Source organism: Cibotium barometz, chromosome 46 (genome assembly GCF_041138505.1).
Source record: "Cibotium barometz isolate CiBa-2024 chromosome 46, ASM4113850v1, whole genome shotgun sequence".
NCBI classification, from domain to species: Eukaryota; Viridiplantae; Streptophyta; class Polypodiopsida; order Cyatheales; family Cibotiaceae; genus Cibotium; species Cibotium barometz.
In genome coordinates this window covers 19,312,184-19,337,935 of record NC_141091.1, presented here as the reverse complement: position 1 = coordinate 19,337,935, position 25,752 = coordinate 19,312,184, and the positions used below count along the sequence as shown (strand labels likewise).

Below are 25,752 nucleotides of genomic sequence, written 5' to 3'. Positions count from 1 at the left end.
CCAGTCCATATCAAGGATTCCATCATAAATCCCTAATGGTAAGCTTCTGAAATACCCATGGGTTAATTCACCAGCCAATTCAAATTCAAGATCTCCCACACAATGTCGGGATACTTCTTCTTTTCCACTAGCTAACTCAACAATCATTGCTTGGGCTGGTTTTTGATCTAACTGTAACTTACGCAAGCATTTTGGAGAAAGAAATGACTGCGTACTACCACAATCAATCAAGAGCTGGAAAGATCTACCTTGATAAGTAGCCGGAGCTTGGATAACAGAAAACTGCTGATTAGGTCCTTGATGTTCTACAGCTGCATGAATGGTGGCTTGCTCTTCTTCTTCCATCTCTAAAGTCGGTTCACCAATCATAGAGCAGACACGGGCAGTCACTCCACGACCTCTACCACGTCCACCACTACCTCGTCCAGCCTGGCGGTTATTAGGAATCCCACGACCTTGAACTACCCGGCCGCCTTGTGGAGCAGCAATGACACTAGGATTGAGAGAGGGTCTTGCAAGTTTGGGGCATTCATTCCGGAAGTGGCCAACTTCATTGCAATTAAAGCACCTTTGGTCCCCATAGGATTCTAAAGTGGAATTAGCATAACTGCGGGGAATAAAATTATTGGGGTACTGACCAATAGTGTTGTGGCGAAAATTCGATTGGTAATTCCTCTGAAGGCGTCCCCTTGGGTTAGACTCAAGATAGACTCTCCTCTTTGCTTGACCACTCTTTACTTCATTAGCCAGAGGTTTGGCTCGGGTAAGAGCATCTTGCAAGGTAGTTGGCCTCATTGCTTCAAGGCGAGAATCCAAAGGTTCATTCAGCCCTTGGAAAAATCGGGCCACTTGTTGAGTGATCGACATAGGTGGAGCATATTTGCCAAGTGTGACAAATTTTGAGTAGTATTCCTCCAAGGTTAAGCTAAGCTGCTTGAGGCTGAAGAACTCATTCATCTTAATAGATTCCTGAGATGGAGGAAGATAACGGTCCTTCACAGCTTGCTTAATGTCACTCTAGGTTTGGGTATCTTCAATGACGCCCTTATCTCGGCACCATTGCTTCCACCAAAGTTTGGCATCCCCGGTAAGACGGAATCTGGCAAGCATGGATTGATTCCTAATTCCTGTACCAGCAACCAAAAAGTAATCGTCCATGGCTTCTATCCAAACTTCTGCATCCCTTTCAATCTTTGAACGTGCCCCATTAAATGAGGGAGGTTGCATTTGTTTGAGGAGAAGCTTCTTCTCCTGTATATCTATATATAGTGCATTGGGAGAAAGAAGTTGATGATCCTGGGTTATCAATATGAAGCTAAATTTAGAATCATGTCACTTAGGCGGTTTAATACACATAAGACAATGAGTGTGAAAATCAAAACCTTTTATTCCAAGCTTTAATATTTACAAGTAAACCAAGCCATTTACAAGGATTGGACTAAATCCAATCTTATTTATTTACATGGTAGTCCTCTAAGGAACCTAATAAAGATCTACGGTGGTAGCATTGAAAAAGTAGGGGGGTTCTCCCATGGTTTCAAGAACTCGATAAGTCTCTGGTAGGGGAGGTAAACCACGTCTAGAAAGACGGGTAACGGCTACTCTATCAGGGGATACAACTTGAGTCACACTATCATAAACCCATCGATTCTGCAACATGCGATTCCCATCGATAGTGACATAGGTGTTACGAGGAGTGCCAATAAACCAGAACAGGCGAACCATCCGCAACATCTCGGCATATCGGATCCGCCTCAAGTCGTTGGTGAGATTGCCGACGTGCTCAGCTCGAATGATGAAATAGGTAGATCGACGATGCCAATGCTCAGCTCTGTTCCATCCCCTTTCGATGCGAGTGTAATGAGGAAGGGTTAGCTTGTCTACAATGTGCATCATAGTGTCACGGAACTCAAATTCGGAAGAGCGACAAGCAGTCATGAACATGCATTGGAATACCAGGAAGCGAGAATAGGGATCCATCTCATCCTCCTGCGTCCAGCTGTAACTAGATTAGTTTAACAAGAATTCCTAGAGCAACAAGAGAATACAATATAAAATCTCCCAAGTCTAAACCTACTCTGATACCACGTGTAAGGACCCCTACCCGAGGACCCCTACCCGTAAGGCGGCGGGGAATCCTTTTGATAGGCGGTTAAGCCTCGTGTTATTTTTCGATTGACGACACCTCGATCTCGTAGAGATACGAGGTTACGAGCAAACGGAGGGACCTAACTCTATCTCGCGGGGGAAGCATAGTCATCCTAAAGGAAATTCTAATCCCCAGCACGGAATGTGCGTGGAGATGAAACAAGACCCACACTTGGTTCAAGGAAGCCAATGCCTTTTTCTCCCCGTATTTCATGACGCACGGCCGCTGGCTCGGTCCTCTAAAACAAGTCTTGTTCGGGACTCTACTATTCCCTAAGTATCATGAGTTACGACTAGTAGAAAGCTACCCGACTGATCGGGTCCACCCATCCTTAGAATGGTACCATCAGGGCATCCATTCTCCCACTTTCCACATACTCACCCGTTCAATTGTTTTCTAATTAAGTCCTACCACACTGTGAAAAACAAATTTCTTTGTTAATTAATTACACTTGATTCCTTAAAAGAAATCATCCTTAGCACAACATTGAAATCAACAAACATACTTATAGTGAAAAATATTTACAAAGACCCTGGAGCCGGGCCAATATTCCAATCCAAACTTCCATGTCCAAACCATAACCATAACCATAACCATAATCCAATCACAACCACAACCACACCGATGATCTAGAATTCGATCTTCCAGTCTCAACCAGCTGGGTAAACCTCACGGACCGTCTCCCCTCGTCGTTAGCCAGCCGATGAGGGCCAAGCCGTCCTGTCACCCCCTCAGGTACTGCCACTTGTACCAAACCCTCTTGCCCCTCAGAGGGGACGTCTCCTCATGAGGTGGGGGTTAAGTCACCGCACTAGCTTGGACCCACAGAACTAGGCAGCATATATGCATCACCTTGGTGGTGAAATCCAATTCCCAGTGGCATAGGAGGGGATTGCCCTGGGCCGACTCCCGGCCTCGCTATATCCTCCGCCTAGCTACACAAGCAAGCACGGAGTTAGCTAAGGGGGGGAGAAGCTGTACCTGCATGTTAGCAATAAACCAGTAGTATATCCAATAAAAAGAGACATAGCCTTTATTCAATGAATTCACACATTAACAAAAACCATCGTTTCGGAAAGACAAGATTATTTTCTTATAACTTTACTTAAGAGTAACCATAAGGTACTTTAGGCCATCTATACTAGGGGTTTAACCTTGGTTCCTTTCCTATTATTTCGAATCTTTGCATTAAGCTTCATAAGAGAGAATTTTACTTAAACTTGTTAAATGACCAACGTGGTTATCGTTTTCATGCCTATTCGCTTCAAGAGGGGCGAAGTCGATTGCAGGGACGCGATTCGCTTCATTCCCTCCTTGGGCAACGCGTGGTTCTTCATTTCGGCGACGTTTTGGTGCCATAGGAGCACTAGAGTTTTAAGAGGATAGAGAGAGAACGGGGTGAATATAAGAGGTTGGGAACTTGGAGAGAAAAGAGAATTCTATTGGTTCAAACGGATTCGAAAACGGAGTCCGTTTGGGATGGGAAAAGCTTGTTGGGCTTATGGGTAGGAAAGACCTCTTAGCCTAAGTTTAAGTTGCCGCATATGGGGGGGAGGAATTGAGAGGTGTCCTTAACTTGGAGAGCTCTTGAGAAGAGTGTACGCCTAGGGAGGAAAAGCTTGTTGGGCTTATGGGTAGGAAAGACCTCTTAGCCTAAGTTTAAGTCGCCGCATATGGGGGGGGAGGAATTGAGAGGTGTTCTTAACTTGGAGAGCTCTTGAGAAGAGTGTACGCCTAGGGAGGCCGAGGGAAGAGTGCATGGTTAGGGAGGCCTAGGAAAGAGTGCATGGTTAGGGAGGCCTAGGGAAGAGTAAGGCAAGGGTTGGAGGACAAGCACACTTTAAGTCTATTCACACGGGGGAACAAGAGTGTAGGACATGTCCTAGAGCTTGAGGGAGGGCTTGCGCCTAGGGCCTTGCTGGGGGCTTTCTTGGAGAAGGGAGCTGGGAGGGTCCTTTTATAAGTGCTGGAGGGTGGACGTCCGGGTGCGGGAAGGCGACACCTGGGTGGTGTAGGTGTCCGAGAGAGAGTGTGGGCGCGAGACACCTGGGGGTGGAGGTGTCTCGAAGAGAGAGAAAGTGCGACACATGGGGGTGGAGGTGTCCCCAAGAGAGAGAGAGCGCGACACCTGTGGATAGAGGGTTCTGGGAGGAGGGGGTACGTGTAGGGGTGTGCTGGAGGGTGTGTCTAGGTCGTGTACACACTTGGGTGTCCCGGGTGGATTGTCGGTCGTTTCACGAGCGGTGCCCGTGGTGGTGGGGCCCACGCCGGCCGCCCGCCGTCGTCCCGGGGAGTCAAAAATTTTTTTTGACGAAAATGTCCGGCCTTGCCCCGTGACCATGGGGGCGTGTTCCGTTCGTTGATTAGACGCCTGGATAGTTACTATTTGAGGTCGGAAGTTCGTAGATCAAAGGCTTAAAAGCTTAATTAAACCCATTTCGGGTACCTGTTTTTAGTTCAGAAAAAACTATTTTAAGCATAAAATTACGCGTAGATTCCAAATTTGGATTCAAAATTATAAATTTCTAAGCAAAAATGGCTCATTTTTTCAAAAATAGAAGTTTTTTTATCGTAAAAATGACAAACTAAGTTATTTTCAACTCTGAAGCAAGTACATTGTTATTTACAATGGGTATGTTATATTTTTTAACTCTGAAGCAAGTACATTGTTATTTACAATGGGTATGTTATATTTTTCAACTCTGAAGTAAGTACATTGTTATTTACAATGGGTATGTTATATTTTTCAACTCTGAAGTAAGTACATTGTTATTTACAAGTACATTGTTATTTTTTAACTCTGAAGCAAGTACATTGTTATTTACAATGGGTATGTTACAAAGGTTGTCATGGTGTCATGGGGGCCTAAGCAGGACTAAGTGGAGGGACTTTGGGCCTTGGTGAACAGGAACAGGCAGATTCTGGAGTAAAGGTCAAGACCACCTGAACAGGTTTCGGAACAGTTTGGCTGGAGCATGGCAAAGCAAGTCTTCGTGTCAAGGCAAGCTAGAGCACTCAAGTCAATTGAGCCAAAGCCAAAGAGGTGCAAAGGTTCGAATGCCAAAGGTTCGCGATGGTTTCACTTGGTGTCGGGTGGGGCCAAAGGCACTTTGTCACAGAGAATCAATGTACTTAAGTACTGAACATGTTGCAACAGGGCATCAAGGTCCATGACAACTAGGTGCAGAGTTGGAAGTGGCACAAGATGGGGCAAACCAAGCTGGAGTCAGTGAGGTCTCTTGTCCATAAAGATTTTGCACAAAAGATCTCAAGGGTCATCGGGGAGTAGCAAGGCTCAAGACAACACTCCAACGAAGAGGAATGTGAAGTCAGATTTGAAGTAAAGATGTTGCAACCAAGTTGGTGTCAACTCAGCAGACAAGTCTCGACTTCCTTGATGGCTTATGCATTTCGGGCAACACTGCATTGCCTCAGGTAATCACTCTTACTCAGCTCAGAGAGGAGCCACAGCGAGACCACGCAGTCACCTCGCCAGTTTTGTGGGGATTGGGGGACTCTCAAGCAGGGGCTTGAAGTCTGGGCCATTTAGATGAAAAGAAAAATACAAAAATATGCACCGTCTTTCATTTGTAAAACGAGTTAGACACTAACCTTGCTGTGATGGCTATAAAGCAGGGTAAAGACCTCTTACTATCTATCACTATGCACATAGAGCATTCTATGAGGCACATGCACTCAACCTTTGGTTTCAAAAGTAATTGACGAGGGCGTCAATTCTGTAAAGGGGGGGTGTATGTGAGGTGGGATTTCTATCCGAAGGGACATGGTGCCTTGGGGGTATGCTAGCCCGCCCCCGAATAGTTTGCCTCTATATGGGGAGGAGGTGCAAGGAGAGGCAAAGCACAGACCCATGGTAGGCACCTTAGGAATGCACTCACGCACCAGGTAGGCACGTTAGGACTTCCTGGGTCCGGGAGAGGTTCTGTGGGTGCCGAGTGCCCCGCGGGTTGCCCTCCCCGCCTTAACGGTGATCGGGCCGAACGTGGAGTCGGGACCGAAAATGGTAGAAAACGGCCGACCGATGAACCGGCGAGCCGTGCTGTGCCGACGGCGAATCGGGCCACGGTCGGGCCGGCGAATCATGGATGGAAGGCAAGACCTGAGACGAGGCTGAGGGAGCCGAGCCGGGCATGAACGTAAGTGATCAGTGAGACTCGCGCGGGACCGTTTCCGTCGATCTCGTGACATCCGAAACCCCCATTAACCGGAGAAGAAAGGACTTCCCCACCATGAAGATTTACGAGGAAATAAGAGGAAGGACCGAAGAACATGCGTGAAGAAAACACCAGCACTAATAGCCCTCTTTGGAAAAATTTCTTCTTCGAATGCCGATCCACTTGCCACTTTTTGCGGCTTTAAATTTCCTGCGCCCAATAAAAGCTTTTCTTCCTCTCTTCATCTAATTCCTGGATGACCTCTAGTTTGTATGCCAAGGAATCCTCTAGCACCAATCTGTCCATAACCGCAAGGCGTAAACTGGGAACCACAAATTCGACCGGCGTGATGGCCTCCATACCAAAAGCAAGTTTGAATGGTGTCAACCCAGTTGCGACTTTAAACGCTGTGTAGTAAGCCCAGAGTGCGGTCAAAAGCTTCACATCCCAATTTGTCTGACGATGAACACTAACCACTTTAGTCAGAATGTGGATTATCTGCTTATTGGAATATTCTACCTGCCCATTAGCCTGAGGGTAATACGGGGACAATTTGCGATGCAGCACAAAGTAAAACCCCGTCATTCGTTTGATGACTTTATTAAAAAAATGACAGCCCCGATCACTGACCAACTCCATTGGACAGCCAAACGTGGTAAAAACATCCTTAAAGAGACACTTTACCACAAAGAAAGCAGTATTATCTCGCAAAGCCCATGCTTCTACCCACTTCGTATAGTAATCCATGGTAGAAGTGAAAATATACCTGTTCCTGGTTAGAGCCGTTGCGGGTTTGATTGGGCCTATAAAATCCAAACCCCATTTTTGAAATGGTTCCAAAGGAAGAATCTAGTGGAGAGGCATTCGATCCCAATGGGACGGTTGTCCCATGCGCGCTGACAAACATCGCATTGCCTCACAAACTACTGTGCATCCGCATGAGCAGACGGCCACCATAATCCACTTTGTATGACCTTCTTCGCGGTGATTTTTCCTGAGAGATGCCCACCAGTAACTCTGCAATGGGCTTCCCACAACACTCTTTCCTGGTCATGGGGCAAGATGCATTGCAACCGTGCGTCTGAACATTGCGATAATAAAGTTTCCCCACACAAACTTCAAATGAGTGGCTCCACAAGGCAAGCGCCGCTGCTGGTCCCTGGTTAAATGAGCAGGCATCTCACCACTAGAGATAAAAGAAAACATTTCTTCATATACCAGGTCCATGGGATGCTCGAGAGAGTTGCTCCTTCCTCTTCAGACTGTACCCCCACATTTGGTTGAACCGTAAACAATGAAGCATCCGAAAATTCATCATCCAATGCCGACTGCTGGCTCCCTTGAATCCAATCGAGAAAGATAATCTGCCACCACATGCTAAGCACCAGGGCGATGGATGACTTCAAAATCAAATTCCTGTAATAATAGAACCCATCGAGCCAATCTTCCTATTAAATTTTGTTTTCGCACCAAGTAAAGAAGAGCAGAATGATCCACATATGGAAGAAAAATCATCAGCCCAAAAGATAGTGCCGAAACTTCCACATAGAGTACAACATTCCCAAGCCTTCCCGCTCTGTAACGGAATAATTCTTTTTAGCAGAAGACAACTGGCAAAACTGGCATAATAAAATGGGGAAAACCATCCCATAGTCTACTCTTGCATCAAAACATTGCCAATTGCCACATCAGAAGCATCCTCAAAAACATGAAAATCAACCCCCCAATCGGGAGGAATCATCACTAGTGCTTGAGAAAGTTGAATCGTGATCCGGCCGGTAAGCCAAATCAGAGTCTTGAGACCAATGAAAATGCTTGCTGTCAAAATGAGTGACTGCATTTAAAGGATTTGCCAAATGTGCCAAAAATCGCAAATGATGACCATGCCACCAAATTTGGCCCAAAAATTGCATACAGCCTTTTGGATCCATAGGTGCAAGTGCTTGCATAATAGCCGCCACTTTGTCTGGATCTACCACAATGCCATCCTGGGAAATGATGTGACCCAGCAATTTGTCACTTCGCACCACAAAAACACACTTGAGTGGATTAAGATTGAAGGACACCTCATGGCAGCACTGAAAACAGAGCCACAAGTGCCCCAAATGCAACACACTAGTGCCAAAGACACTCTCAGATCATCCAAAAAAATGCGCATGAAATTGGTGAGAAAGGGCCGAAAGATTTCATACATGTTGCGCTAGAAGGTGGAAGGTGCATTGCGCAAAATCCGAACCACATGACTGTGCACACAAACACCCCCCATGCGGTGATGAATGCGGTTTTGGCTTGATCCTTTCGTGCCATCCGGATTTGATTGTAGCCGCCAAACTGAATCCATCAAGAAATGAGTACATTTCATGCCCTGCTACATCATCCAGAATGGAATCCATGTAGGGCAAGGGAAAAGGGTCCGGGACCGTGGCCACATTAAGCATTCTGTAATCCACACAGATGCGTAATTTTTTTGTTCTTCTTCGGGACAATGACTATAGGAGAAATCCAGTCCGGGTTTTTAATAGGTGCTATGAATCCCACCCTCAGCCAAGCGGTCCATCTCTTCCTTGATCTACTTGGCTACGTGCGGGTTTATGCGATAACGCTGCTACTTGGAGGGTATCGCATCCGGCTTTAAGTAAATGAGGTGTTGGTAAAACTTCAGGTCCAGACCTTTCATATCAGCATAATCCCAGGCAAACACATCCCAGGAATTCCCGCAAAAGTTCCACCAGATCAGTTTTAAATGTGGGTTCCAACAAGGTACTAATTTTCACCGACTTAGTCTCCTTGTTCATCACCTAAGAAAATGGTCTCCAAGACATCTTCTTTGACATGGGTAATGCGGCTCAGTTGCGCCTCAAAAACGCTCCTTTTTGAGAATATCTTTCATGTTATCTTTAGGTGCATATTCCTCAGTACTGAGCAAATTTTCCCCAAAGAGTTTCCCTTTGTCCATGGTGACTAAACACACCGCAGGCATAGGCCTGAGGTATTCCGCAGCAATACATGCCACATCCACTGAGCAGAATGGAATCAAATCCTCATTTTCCCGCAAGAATTTTTCCTCTTTATCTTCATCCAAGCCATCTACCATATTCACTGTTTCCGCAATGATAGGCCAAACAGAATTACTCAGTTTGACGGCGTTCTTGCAACCCCTACGGATGGTCATCAGATTATGCTCCAAATTATGTCCTGGCGCGACCAAGGAACGACCCAGCAGCAGCACAGCAGATTATACTCCTCATCAGCAGAGCAGCAGAATCCTCCATGCTCAGCACTACAAAGGACATGACGAAGGGTATGCCGGCCACCTCAATCACTATGCCTTTCAAGATGCCCAAGGGTCGGACTCTCCTCTGATTAGCCACCATGCATACCAGAAATGGTGCAGGATCCCATGCTTGATAACCCATGCGCTTACATGTGGACTCTGTTTTGCAATATTGACACCAGCTCCACCATCGATCAATACTTGATCAATCTTGAGGCCTCGAAAGCCTAGAGAAATTTCAAGAATTCTTATATCAGCCCGCGAGAACTGCCGCCCCACCGGCTCCAAGTGTGCTGTTTACACAGATGACACCATAGTCAGTGTGATTGCCTTGCCCATCTTCTCTGATGGAAGCATTGCTTTATGAAAATTCGGAACCAATTGGAGAAGGTGACCCAATTTGATTGTAGAGGGGCGTCGAGCAATCCATCCCATCCTTCACTCTCAATCGAACTGGGCTGTTGGGACGGTTGTTTTGGAAGATCCTTCTAGGCTTGTGGCAGAGGCTGCCTCGAGAATGAGGTATGTCATCCCGATGAGAATCACAGCATCCTGAAACTGCACTTTACTTGGTCCGGGCACTAGATGCATTCTAGAGTTTGCTTGTCCACCCAGGAAGTAACTTGCTGGTGGCGAGAACAACTTCCTGTGTGGGCCAGTCCAGAAGTGGTTGTGCTGTGCGCTTGCTGGGGGGCTTCAATTTGTGACCAGAGTGTGTGACCATGCACACCTCCGGATCCACAGTCTCCTCCATCAACTCAATCTGAACCATAGCCACTGCCAGTTGTTTTCCTACAGCTTTTGCCTATTTCTCAGCTTTCTTCCGATCATACTCCTGTGCTTCTTGGCAATCTTGACGCCAATGTCCTTCCTCTGTGCAAAAAAGATAAATTTTTGGACAATCTATGGCCCGGCCTCCGCGACCACGACCACGACCGCCACCCCTACCGCCTCTGCTATTGCTATAGACCTGTACCCATGCGGCTAAGAGTTTTGGCGGTTTCGTGTCTTTCTTAATGTTAATGACCTAGTTGTCGGGGCGAGCCTTGTGCCCCCTGCCATTGTAGTAACACTCTGACATGTTATGGGAATCGCTGATACAGATAGCACACCACTTGTCGTTCATCGCACATTCCATTACTCGAAGGCCAAGATTATGGCAACGAAGACACCAAACTTCCTTCATGGACTTAGCAGTCGAAGACTCCCCTACGGGAACTGTGCTGACCTTCCCACTTTTGTGAGATTTCCTGGTCTCCCGCACTAGTGCCTCATCAGAATTGCCTCATTAGAATCTGTACTGCTACTATCCTCCGATTCACTGTCCAAGCTTTGTGTGTCCAAATCCTCCTCCGAGCTATGTCGATGGCGTCCCCGTGACGTGTTGCTGTTAGATTTCTTCTTGGATTGCTTCATGGTGGTGGAATCTTTATCCTCCAATGACTCCCCTATGAGAATAGACTGAGCAATGACCTCCGCCACCACCACCAGCGGCGTATTCACTTTGTCTAGAGTGGCCCCCTTGCTAATCCTTTCAAGAAATAGTCATTCAAGACCTCCTAGGCTGGCCGCTGCACTAGCCAAACCCTCTCCAACAGTACTCAAAATTTTGCAGCATAATCCTCCACTATGCCCTTGCCTTGCTTGAGGGCCCGTAGCCGCTCTAGAGTTTGGGCTACTATCTTCTCCACACAAAACTTGCATAGAAACGATAGACGTACCGCATCATAATCTTGAAAATGCCCGATGGGGTATTCTGCCAGCCATCTGGATGCTTTGCCCGCTGAGGGTAGACTCAAAAACTGATTTCTTATGCAGAGGATCAAGGGGTGGAGGCACATTCAGGCCATAAGAGTTGTCAAATTGCCGCACATGTGCATCCAGATCTTCTCCTTGTCTCCCTCGAAATATAGAATACTTGATGTTGTGGGCTAGCGCGGCCATCACGAGACAAGTGGCGAATGTGTAACCACCGACAGCGTCGCGCCACCGTCCAAGGAGAGGTTTGGGGTGTCAAAGGACGCCCGCTTGCATTTGGCCTGTGGATAGGAGGATAGGAACGACTGCGTCTCCGCAACCCGGACCCCGGCCGGGGAAAAAGGCGGGCTACTTGTCGACAAGCCATGACAAGCTTCATCAAAGAGACGGCGGCTCCACCGCGCCTAGTTGTTGGGACCACCAACTCAGGAGGCCCCTGAGAAGGCGTGCGCATTCGCGAACATCGTGGTCACCAAGTGTTATCGCATTTACTTCTTTCATAGACAGTAAGCGATTACGAGACTAGTTACCCTCATTCACAGCATACTTATCTTACAAATGGATAAACGATTAAGTTAACAGCATGATAGATTGAAGACAAGTATGGAAAAATTACACAGAGCATTGCAACAGATTTGATTGATTGATAATTCCCCTTGATTCATACATACAGTTACATCCATAATATAAAGGAATAGTATCATGTGATCCGAATAGATACATCTACTAATGACATCCCCTGGAATATTGACTATTGCGCACTACAATTTACCCAATGCGGTTACAAGACTGCGGTTGTGTGCAGTTAATGCCGTAACACTATGTAGCTAGAGAGCGTTTTCAAACCTCTACTAATGGTATTTTGCCATTATCTTCATGCCATCAGTAAGCAAGCATAATCACTGAGATGAGGTGAAAGAGCTTGTTTTCAATTTTTGGTTAAGCCATACTCGTGTTTCACCCAACAAAAATGATGTATGTCACAAGCGCCTTCTCGATCAATCTCAAGTAGCAGCAACAACTCGTGCTCCTCCCAACACCTATGCTGATTTGGTGTACTTTTATGTTTAAATATGCAAGTGAATGGGTGTGTGCAGGAACAAGCCCTTAGCTAAAGATTGTAAAAGAGAGTCCGTAATTGAGTGGGTAGTAGTGATGAAAAGATGAGAAAAATCTACTGGATGAGAGAATCAAGGGTAGCATGACTGAATATAGGGGTGTGGAAAGATTCTAGGAGAAGTTACCCCCCCCAGCAGATGTAGGGGAGGTGGCAAAAATCAAGGAGAAATCAATGGTGGTGGGGAGTGGGTGCTTGGCACCTTGTGGATGTAAAATCTATAAATTGAGGCATTGGCCTAATGAGAATTTATTGGTTTTTGAGTATCCATGCCTACATTATGATATTAGATTAATTTTGCACTAATCTTACTTTAATAACTCTCTAATTGCTTGCTAATCATGTTGATTCTTGCATTTGATCCACCATAGCCCTTCACATTGCTGTAAATTCAACTTTTTATACATTACATATTCCTTTAGTATAGATTTAGATACTAGATTAGATGTTTCCAAATGGTATACAAACAAATGCCAAATTCTCTACTCTTCTATGATTTTATCATCCTTGTATGTGCATTGTTTCCTTCTTTTATCATGTGTCTATGTGTATTATGTCTCACTGTCAAATTTCAAGTCAGTCAACCTATAGATCTTAGACTACTTTGAGAAGTTAAGTACTGGAAACTCTAGCAAATAAAAAGAAAATAGCCTCCCTCACAAGGCAGGACAGGGTTCAAAATGGTTTTCAACTTGGGGCAACAATAAACAAAACCAAGAAGACCAGTAAGAGATTGGTGTTAAACTAGTAAGATACTTGATCAAAAACAACCTTTATACACTTAGGATATAGCAAAAATAAGCATTCTTGATGCTTTTCACTAGTATCACACCGCTCCCAAACCAATATGATATCAGTTTTGGAATGATAGCTGTATACAACTAACACTACTGATAGGGAAAAGACCAGCTACTACCGGTTAAACACTACTATCATAGTGGCTTAAGAGCATGGTATCCTCTAATGTGCTCTGTATATAGTAAATTTTCTAACCTGTATATAGTAAATTTTCTAACCGGTATTATATCGGTTGAACACTTGTAAGGCCCCCGCGACCCAAAGGGCGGGGGAATCCTTTTGATAGGCGGTCAAGTCTCGTGTTATTTTCCGATTGACGACACCTCAATCTCGTAGAAATACGAGGTTACGAGCAAACGGACGGACCTAACTCTATCTCGCAGGGGAAACGTAGTCATCCTAAAGGAAATTCTAATCCCCAGCACGAAATGTGCATGGAGATGGAACAAGACCCACACTTGGTTCAAGGAAGCCAACGCCTTTTTCCCCCGTATTCATGAGGCACGGCCGCTGGCTCGGTCCCCTAAAACAAGTCTTGTTCGTGACTCTACTATTCCCTAAGTATCGTAGGTTACGACTAGTAGAAAGCTACCCGACTGATCGGGTCCACCCATCCTTAGAATGGTACCGTCAGGGCATCCATTCTCCCACTTTCCACGCACTCACCCATTCAATTATTTTCTAATTAAGTCCTACCACACTGTGAAACACTTAAAAACAAATTCCTTTGTTAATTAATTACACTTGATTCCTTAAAGGAAATCTTCCTTAGCACAACATTGAAATCAACGACATACTTACAGTGAAAAAATATTTACAAAGTCCCTGAAACCGGGCCGATATTTCAATCCAAACTCATGTCCAAACCATAACCATAATCACCACTACATCGATAATCTAGAATTCGATCTTCCAGCCTCAACCAGCTGGGTAAACCTCACGGACCGTCTCCCCTCGTCGTCAGCCAGACGATGAGGGCCAAGCCGTCCTGTCACCCCCTCAGGTACTGACGCTTGTACCAAACCCTCTCGCTCTTCGGAGGGGACGTCTCCTCATGAGGTGGGGGTTAAGTCACCGCACTAGCCTGGACCCACAGAACTAGGCAGCATATATACATCACCCTGGTGGTGAAAACCAATTCCCAGTGGCATAGGAGGGGATTGCCCTGGGCCGACTCCCGGCCTCGCTATATCCTCCGCCCGGCTACACAGGCAAGCACGGAGTTAGCTAAGGGGGGGAGAAGCTGTACCTGCATGTTAGCAATAAACCAGCAGTATATCCAATAGAAAAAAGACATAGCCTTTGTTCAATGAATTCACACATTAACAAAAACCATCGTTTTGGAAAGACAATGATTCAAAAGCAAGATTATTTTCCTATAACTTTACTTAAGAGTAACCATAAGGTACTTTAGGCCATCTATACTAGGGGTTTAACCTTGGTTCCTTTCCTATTATTACGAATCTTTGCATTAAGCTTCATAAGAGAGAATTTTGCTTAAAACTGTTTAAATGACCAACCTGGTTATCGTTTTCATGCCTATTCACTTCAAGAGGGGCGAAGTCGATTGCAGGGACGCGATTTGCTTCATTCCCTCCTTGGGCAGCGTGCGGTTCTTCAATTCGGCGGCGTTTCGGCGCCATAGAAGCACTAGAGTTTTAAGAGGATAGAGAGAAAACGAGGTGAATATAAGAGGTTGGGAGCGTGGAGAGAAAAGAGAGAATTCTAAGGGTTCAAACGGATTCGAAAACGGAGTCCGTTTGGGGTAGGAAAAGCTTGTTGGGCTTATGGGCAGGAACGACCTCTTAGCCTAAGTTTAAGTCGCCGCATATGGGGGGGGGGGAAAATTGAGAGGGTGTCCTTAACTTGGAGAGCTCTTGAGAAGAGTGTACGTCTAGGGAGGCCTAGGGAAGAGTAAGGCAAGGGTTAGAGGAGAGGCACACTTTAAGTCTATTCACACGGGGGGGGAAGAGTGTAGGACATGTCCTAGAGCTTGAGAGAGGGCTTGCGCGTAGGGGCTTGCTGGGGGCTTGTCTGGAGAAGGGGGCTGGGAGGGTCCTTTTATAGGTGCTGGAGGGTGGACGTCCGGGTGCGGGAAGGTGACACCTGGGTGGTGTAGGTGTCCGGAAGAGGGTGTGGGCGTGAGACACCTGGGGGTGGAGGTGTCTCGAGGAGAGAGAAAGTGTGACACATGGGGGTGGAGGTGTCCCCAAGAGAGAGAGAGCGCGACACCTGTGGATAGAGGGTTCTGGGAGGAGGGGGTACGTGTAGGGGTGTGCTGGAGGGTGCATCTAGGTCGTGTACACGCTTGGGTGTCCCGGGTGGATTGTCGGTTTTTTCACGGGCGGCGCCCGTGGTGGTGGGGCCCACGCCGGCCGCCGCCCGCCGTCGTCCAGGGGGGGTCAAAAAATATTTTTTGACGGAAATGTCCGGCCTTGCCCCGTGACCATGGGGGCGTGTTTCATTCGTTGATTAGACGCCTAGATAGTTACTATTTTAGGTCGGAAGTTCGCAGATTAAAGGCTTAAAAGCTTAATTAAACCCATTCCGGGTACCCGTTTTTAGTTCAGAAAAAACTATTTTAAGCGTAAAATTACGCGTAGATTTCAAATTTGGATTCAAATTTACAAGTTTCTAAGCAAAAATGGTTCATTTTCCAAAAATAGAAGTTTTTTGATCGTAAAAATGACAAACTAAGTTATATTTTTCAACTCTGAAGCAAGTACATTGTTATTTACAATGGGTATATTACATCTTTTTCGACTCTGAAGCAAGTACATTGTTATTTACAATGGGTATGTTACATCCTTCCCTACTAAAAGAACTCGAGATGTCCTCATCTCGGCACGAACTCTGGGTAATTCTTTTGGAGGGTTGACTCTTCCTCCCAAGTGGCATCCTCCTCAGGGTAATCTTTCCATTCTACTAAATGTTCCCTAAGGATTCTATTGCGAAGCACTCTTTCTCTAGAGTCGATGATTCTATTAGGTCTCATTTCAAGGACTCCCTGAGTTGGCATTACAATTTGTTCATCATCAAGAACATGATCAGGATGAGGCACATATGGCTTTAGTAAGCTTACATGGAATACATCATGGATCTTGAGGTGGGTTGGGAGGCGAAGTTTGTAGGCATGTTTTCCCAAACATTTGATGATTTCATAAGGCCCACAATACCTTGGACTCAGCTTCCTAAATTTTCCAAGAGATAAAGAACTTTTCTTTGGCCGTACTCGAAGAAAAACTTTGTCTCCTTGCTGGAAAATTCTTTTAGATCTTTTGGTATCAGCATAATGCTTCTGTCGATCCTGGGCGGCTTTAATATCCTTACGAATAGCTTTGGTTTGTTCTTCCATTTCTTCAAGCATTATCCTGGAGGCTTCAACCTTTAGTGTGGGGTCAGAGAAATTTAAGGGAGACAAACATTCCTGACCATAAAGAGCTTTGAATGGTGACATCCCTATGCTTTGGTGATAGGATGTATTGTAAGAGAATTCCACTAGAGGGAGATACTGAATCCACTTCTTTGGTTCACGCCCACAATAGGCTCTCAGGATGTCTTCTATAATCTGATTAACTCTCTCAGTTTGACCATCTGTTTCTGGGTGGTAAGCTGTACTGAAACAAAGTTGTGTTCCAATAGCCTGGAATAATGATGTCCAGAACTTTGAAGTGAAGTCAGAGTCCCGGTCACTGACTATTCTTTTTGGCAATCCATGAAGCCTAAAGATTTCCTTGATGAAAAGGCGGGCAATATCAGAAGATTTAAATGTCTTCTTTACTGGGATAATATGGGTGACTTTGGTAAGCATATCCACAACTACTAATATAGAATCATACCCTCCTTGTGTTGTGGGAAGACTTGTGACAAAATCCATACTGATACATTCCCACTTCATCTGAGGAATGTCCAGAGGTTGGAGTTTCCCGGGCATTTTGATTCTTTCAGCTTTAATCCTTTGACATGAAAGGCATTGTCTGATGTATTGAAGGATATCTCTCTTCATTCCAGGCCAAAAGTAACTTCTCCTTAAGGCATTCAAGGTTTTTGCATAACCTGGGTGTCCTGCTACGGGGCTATCATGAGCTTCATACAAGATCATCTTCTTTAGTGCAAGATCTTTGGGGATACATAACCTATGCATGAAGTAGAGGCATTCATCATCGAGGGTGTATCCCTTGATCAATATATTTTCCTTTTCTGTGGGTGCCTCCTTGTGAACCAGGCTTACTAGCTTTTGGTAATCAGGGTCATGAAGTGAAACCTGCTTTACCTTCTCTAGGATGGGGTTATTTGGCATAGAGATTGCACTTAGGAAGGATTTGCGACTGAGGGCATCTGCTACAACATTATCCTTTCCAGGACGAAATTTGATATCAAAATCAAACTCTTGCAAAATCTCAATCCACCTTCTTTGCCTCATGTTGAGATTGGGCTGGGTGAAGATCCACTTTAAACTCTGGTGGTCAGTTACAAGCAGAAACTTACGGCCTAGGAGATAGTGTCTCCATAACTTGAAACAATGAACAACTGCAAGGAGTTCCAAATCATGGGTGGCATAATTGACTTCATAGGATTTAAGCTTATGAGAAGTGTAAGCCACAGGCCTTCCTTCTTGAATTAAGACACCACCAAGTGCAAGGCCACTAGCATCAGTGACAACCTCAAACTCTTTGGTGAAGTCAGGGAGCTTCAGAACTGGTGCTGAGGTGAGGATAGCCTTAAGTTGGCTAAAACTGATTTGGTGGATTGGTAACCATACTATCTTACATTCCTTCTTGAGGAGATCAGTTAAGGGTGCGGCTATCTTGGCATAATCCTTGATGAAGATCCTATACCATCCTGTGATGCCTAGAAACCCACGGATTTCTTTGACTGTCCTAGGGGGTGGCCATTCCAATATATCCTTGACTTTGGCAGGGTCTACTGAGATGCCCCTTGAGGAGACAATGAACCCTAGATATTCAATTTGGGAAGTGAAGAAGGTACATTTGCTTTTCTTGGCATAGAGCTTATGTTTGTAAGATCCCTGTTCCCACCGAGCAACGGATTCGGGGTACTGGCAGCGGAAGTAGCGCTTCTCGCGCGGGACAGGGGTCCCACACTCGGGGCCTCGCCCACGGATATCCGGATAAGAGACTAATCCGTCGGTTGTTCCAAAACCGATCCCGAAAAAACTCCCTTAACCGGAAAGCACGGGCGATTCCACCAGGATAACTTTTTACTCTAACGTAGTCAAGATCATTTCTGATCGAGATGATCCAATTACATCTATAAGATACTTAGTCAGTTCAAGGAAGAAACTTGCACTTGGATCATTAGGATCAACGCTTTTTTCCCCATTCAAGAGGCACAGCCGTTGATTCCTATCCATAGAACAGTTACTGTCCGGGATTTTTTTTTTCTATCGTAAAAACAAAAGTTTGAGTCTCGATTTACGGATCCATCAGTCCAGCCTAACCCCATCCAATCCCATGGGTTAACCAACCGCCCAACCACTGTAGTGATGGGATCCAATTAAAAATTTGGTTAGGTTTTGTCCCGGGTACCAAGGAAAAGAGTTCCAAGGCCCCCTAGCCGGATGTTCATGCAAAATAAAACTAGTCACACCACTCACACACCCAATATGAAATTGCCTTTTTCAACCAGATTCAACCAGTTTAAAACAATCCTTTAATAAAACCATAGTATCATTGATCACCATCTTCCAATTTATCCAATTGATTCTTAATTTCCCATCATTCCTTCATCAGAGTATCTATGGCATCATTGGCAACTAGAACGCTCAGGAGCCGTTTCGATAGTTCCTAGCCCATAATACTTGGCAATATAATCACTTAACAAGATGGACTCTCGTTGAAGATCAGCAAGATCAACCAACAGATCCATATAAGGAGCCATGGACTCATCCATTGAAGACCAGCAAGGTCAATCAACCAGATCCATGCTCGATTTCAGAAAACAACTCCAACTCTGTTCCAATATCTTCCTCGACGCACGCGTGGGTATCCTAGGCAACCCAGAGCCCGAGCACCGTATGGTCAGCACCCTCTAGGATCCTTCGCAGGTAACCTAGCGCTTCACGCATAGGCCGCTTCCTTGGCCCCTCATCCACCGTACCGGAAGCTCACCATTTTAATCGCACCGAGGCTGGTCAAGACCTCGGCCGACCTTGCTACGCGAGACGTCCTTCATTGACTCCCCGTCAGCAGTTGCAACTTTACCATCACGACCTTAATCACAAGACGGTCAAAATGCTCCCCCCAGCATTCTTGACATAAAACAATCTTTTACAAACAGCATTTACAAACAGTTTATAATACAATTTCTATTTTAACTTTCATTTTTCCACATTATCCCTCATCAATCTACATTACTTATTCTATATTCCATTTATATGTATACTCATCCCATCACATCATTTCCATCTCATCACTTCAGATTCCCTCACATCACATATCGTATATTCACATCCATACATCCACATCTATATGCGTACATTCACATCTACGTGCATACTTCTACATCTCTATGCATACACCCACATCCACATTCACATTCACCTCCATACATCTACATCTATATGCATACATCCATCTCCACATTCACATCCACATCTATACATCTACATCTACATGCATACATCCACCTCTACATCCACATCTACATCTATACACCTACATCTACATGCATACATCCACATCTCCATTCACATCTATATCTATACATCTACATCTACATGCATCCATCCACCTCCACATCCACATCTACATCTATACATCTACATCTACATGCATACATCCATATCTCCATTCCCATCTACATCTATACATCTACATCTATATGCATACATCTACATCTCCATTCACATCTACATCTATACATCTACATCTACATGCATCCATCCATCTCTACATCCACATCTACATCTATACACCTACATCTACATGCATACATCCACATCTCCATTCACATCTATATCTATACATCTACATCTACATGCATCCATCCACCTCCACATCCACATCTACATCTATACATCTACATCTACATGCATACATCCATATCTCCATTCCCATCTACATCTATACATCTACATCTACATGCATACATCCACCTCTACATCCACATCTACATCTATACACCTACATCTACATGCATACATCCACATCTCCATGCATAATAAAATTCTTTAATTAATCTAGGATGATAGTTCTTAGAATATGGTAGGAAGTCCTCTTTTTATGCTTTGAATGAATTTATTTTATGCGTAATTTCTATAAAAATTTTGCCATAGCTCCGCTACTATGACTGATAAATCTCAATTTTTTTCTAAGGGATAAAGCTTATCATTAAGAAAATAATTAGAATGGTCTCTAATTGGATTATCAATCCATAATGGTCTCTAATTGGATCATTAAGAAAACGATTAGAATGGTCTCTAATTGGGTCATCAATCCATAATGGTCTCTAATTGGATCATTAAGAAAACAATTAGAATGGTCTCTAATTGGGTCATCAATCCATAATGGATTGAATCATCAATGTGCATAAACTAAAAGCATAGCAAAAAGCCATTAATTTGGCCTCAAGCATAGCTTAATCTTGGATTAAGGAAAATCTTTATGAAAAGCTTCATTTGGATTGAGAATGGGTCATGAGTATGACCATTTCTTGAGTGAGAGAGAGAAATTATAAAAACCATTAGAATTTAAATATAAGAGGAAATTAACTTCTATAGCATTTTTTTAAATTATGTAACTCTTCACTACTTTTCACCAATTAACTTCAATAGCATTTAAAAAAACCATACCAATTAAACTTCTCAAGCGTGAGAGGGGTTGAGAAGAGAGAATCATTGAGAAATTATAGAAAAGATCAAAATTCAATATACTTACCTTATGATTTGCTTGATTCTTTATTCACGGTAGAGGCCCCCAACCAATCAATTGGTTTAGTATGTTGATGGAGCCACCAATGGGGATTGAAGAAAGAGAAAAGTATCAAAAACTAGTGAATTATTAAAGAATTCACAGCTCTTGGCTTAGGTAGAGTAGAGTAACAATGCCTAAGACACTCTATATTTTGGCTTAGGTGGAGTAGAGTAATAAAGCATAAGACACTATATATTTTGGCTTAGGAGGAGTAGAGTAACAAAGCATAAGAGACTATCTAATTTGGCTTAGGTGGAGTATAGTAACAAGGCATAAGACACTATATATTTTTCAACAAGGGGAAGGCTTCTATTTATAGGAAAATTTGAGCTCCTAACCAAACAAACTGATTCTAGAATTTTCCAAGTCAGTTTGGTCACTTTTTGACCATTTTTAGGTCAGTTAAGCTAACTTTTTGGAACTAGACTTGAATGAGGAGAGAGGAGAGATGAAATATCTCAATTTTTATGAGTTTAAAACTCATTCAAGCATGTGAAATATGCACCTCCTTTAAAGAACTCTCCTTCCTTACATATGTGTCATAGTTTTTTTACTAATAAACCTTGTACATTTTCAACTCTTCATCTTATGTGAAATATGCACCTCCTTTAAAGAACTCCCCTTCCTTACATATGTGTTTTTTTTACTAATAAACCTTGTACATTTTCAACTCTTCATCTTATGTGAAATATGCACCTCCTTTAAAGAACTCCCCTTCCTTACATATGTGTTTTTTTACTAATAAACCTTGTACATTTTCAACTCTTCATCTTATGTGAGCATCTACTCATTTTTGGATACCCAAAATATCTCATATTTTTAATATTGCTCATAGTTTTTTACTAATAAACCTTGTACATTTTCAACTCTTCATCTTATGTGAAATATGCACCTCCTTTAAAGAATTCCTCTTCCTTACATATGTGTCATAGTTTTTTTTTTTTAAACTAATAAACCTTGTACATTTTCAACTCTTCATCTTATGTGAAATATGCACCTCCTTTAAAGAACTCCCCTTCCTTACATATGTGTTTTTTTACTAATAAACCTTGTACATTTTCAACTCTTCATCTTATGTGAGCATTTACTCATTTTTGGGTATCTTCTTTTCACAAATTGGATTTATCTCCTCCCTACACATGTATTGATGCTATTGGCCCATAGGAACCTTAATTGGACCATAGTCTAAAGATTTCTGAAAATCTAGACCCTTAGACTAAGGTTCTTTATACCTATTTCCAATTAATTCCAATTGTACATTGGAAAATTCTTTTTGAATTTCTGTTTCAGGGGAACTTATTTTAATAAGATGAGTTACTTTTCTATCCAAAAATATTCATAATCTGAATATTCTCTCTCTAGAATAATTTTCTCTCTCTAGGCTAAAACAGTTAGAAACAAGGTCTTTATATTTCTGAAGAGGGATTGATTACAGGGGAAGATACTAGACATCAAAAAGGGGGTGGGGGAGGAATCTTACATTCTACCCCACTTAAAAAACGCGAGATGTCCTCATCTCGCAACTTGGAATAATTTCGCAAGATGCACGAATATGCGACTTAGAGAAAAATTTTAATCACGATTAACCACCAAGAAAAGTCCTAAAGAGAGCAAGATTCAAAATAAGAACAAGATTTAAACTTTATTCATTCACGGGACTTATACAGTAAAGATAGAAGAACTCTTTACACTTCCATAAGCCCGTCCATCATATGGTCACAAAAGCAGTCCTCACAAGCTGCACAAGTATAGGGTAACTCATCTATGGGAATGATTCTGCTGGTTATTGCCGCACCTATCTCAGTGGTATGAGGTGATCTAACAAAAGGACCTCTGAGAGGCAAGCCAAAAACGGGGTAAAGGCATATCTTCTCATGAGGAAGAAAACATGCCAGTAAGAAGACCCGCTCAGAAAACCCAAGATGCCTTGATCTCATGACGCAGTAGTATCGGGGACCCAAACCCAAAGCTTCAATAACCATGGCCAAGCGGACATTGTTACGAAAGTGTTGCTGACCCCAGGGTGTTACCCTAGTTATGTTTTGATAGGTCCGCCATTTGGTCTGCGCTACAGAAGTTCCTAGGTGAGGAAAAAGTGAGCGCTCATACTGTTCTATAAAGTCTTTCTTCACAGACTCTCTTGCGTCTTGAAGGTGAGAAATCATCAGGGATAAAACTAATTCCTGTTGCCAGGCCGCCATGAAGGAGATTAAGAAAGAAGGAGATTGATGGGAGTAAGATTACTGTGAGCGGCAAGTAAAAGTTACGACTTATATAAAGGAAGGAGCTAGCGTAACCTAGAAGCCAACGGTAACTTGCCACTGAAGTTTTTCCATCTTTCCATGATTTGGGTTTGGCACATTTTTCTATAAAAGGCATTAAGAATTTTGAGATGAGGAGATAAAAGAAACTTGTAGGCTAAGTCACCTACTTTCTTTGAATTCAGATATAAGGATCATAATATCTGGGGGATAACTTCTTATACTCCCCAAGAGATAAAGAACTTCTTTTGGGCTGTACTCGAATGAAAACCAAAACCTTGGTATCCAAAACACCGATTCTCACTTCTGGACTTATTGTTCTAAAGCCTTAAAACAGGTGGGACTCCTGAGAAGTATTCTAGGGAAAGGGTCTTCCTTTTTTAAACAGAAACTTTCTTTTACTTTAGAGAGGGAATAATTATAAGATCAGAAAGGAAGATTCTTACCCCTGTATGCTTCGAAGGTTGGGGAGGAATCTTACATTCTACCCCACTTAAAAAGTGCGAGATGTCCTCATCTCGCAAGGTAGAGGACAGCTCTTTTTCTTAAGATCCAATTTTATTCTGGGGTTCCTTATATTCTAGTCAACCCAACAGAACACTGGGATAAATATCCCTTATATAGAACTCATCATTAAATAACAATTCATTCAGATTATATCATTCATATCTTTAACATGATAATGGTCCATTAGACCGAAAAGTTTCCTTCGGAACATTCCTCCACGGAATTTCAGTCAAGTAAGTTCTCAATTTGACATCCCTTAACTCGATCTACCGGTCAAGTATTAACAGTAGCAATCTGACAGCACAACCCACTAATCTCATAGTGATTTGCTGAATTCGTTATCATCTTTCTAGTTATGAATATCATCACAGGGACTCGTCCCATTCCCCCTCATTGTGGTTTCATTACATTTCAACTAATTTTTAAAAATCAACATTTTTCAATCAGCATTTTCAATCAGCATTTTCAATCAGAATCCAAATCAATTCATCAATTCTCAAACAGAATTAAAAATCATATCAATCACATTCAAAATCATCATCTAGATAGCATTAACGCTTATAATTTCAAGTCTTAGATTTACTCGTATATACTGTCAGTAAAGAGCTGCAGTATACTCTCGGTATATACGGGTAGTCACGGCCCTTGGAATTATAAGGTAAATACTATCATGTCTAGGCCTCAAGCAAGTCAGGGATTCTATATAATTGCGGCACTTCCATCTGAAGACCCAATTACCAAAATTACGAATTTTCGTTTGAATATCAAATTGTATGAATTATCACACAATTATAACTTTTTTGTGTTTCTTGATAAATTTTCGACATATTTGTCTTCTCAGTTGATCTTTATTAACCAATTGCTCTGATACCAACTGTAAGATCCCTGTTCCCACCGAGCAACGGATTCGGGGTACTGGCAGCGGAAGTAGCGCTTCTCGCGCGGGACAGGGGTCCCACACTCGGGGCCTCGCCCACGGATATCCGGATAAGAGACTAATCCGTCGGTTGTTCCAAAACCGATCCCGAAAAAACTCCCTTAACCGGAAAGCACGGGCGATTCCACCAGGATAACTTTTTACTCTAACGTAGTTAAAATTATTTCTGATCGAGATGATCCAATTACATCTATAAGATACTTAGTCAGTTCAAGGAAGAAACTTGCACTTGGATCATTAGGATCAACGCTTTTTTCCCCATTCAAGAGGCACAGCCGTTGATTCCTATCCATAGAACAGTTACTGTCCGGGATTTTTTTTTTCTATCGTAAAAACAAAAGTTTGAGTCTCGATTTACGGATCCATCAGTCCAGCCTAACCCCATCCAATCCCATGGGTTAACCAACCGCCCAACCACTGTAGTGATGGGATCCAATTAAAAATTTGGTTAGGTTTTGTCCCGGGTACCAAGGAAAAGAGTTCCAAGGCCCCCTAGCCGGATGTTCATGCAAAATAAAACTAGTCACACCACTCACACACCCAATATGAAATTGCCTTTTTCAACCAGATTCAACCAGTTTAAAACAATCCTTTAATAAAACCATAGTATCATTGATCACCATCTTCCAATTTATCCAATTGATTCTTAATTTCCCATCATTCCTTCATCAGAGTATCTATGGCATCATTGGCAACTAGAACGCTCAGGAGCCGTTTCGATAGTTCCTAGCCCATAATACTTGGCAATATAATCACTTAACAAGATGGACTCTCGTTGAAGATCAGCAAGATCAACCAACAGATCCATATAAGGAGCCATGGACTCATCCATTGAAGACCAG

The 25,752-nt window shown here is 43.4% G+C and overlaps 1 protein-coding gene across 1 annotated transcript; it reads right to left on the bottom strand.

Annotated features, from left to right (window-relative positions):
* Positions 1–6,525: 6,525 nt before the first annotated feature.
* Positions 6,526–7,071, bottom strand: LOC147611960 (uncharacterized). The gene has a single exon (XM_086784150.1). It carries the CDS (start codon positions 7,069–7,071, stop codon positions 6,526–6,528), a length of 546 nt encoding a protein of 181 aa, XP_086640276.1.
* Between the last annotated feature and the right edge of the window lie 18,681 nt (positions 7,072–25,752).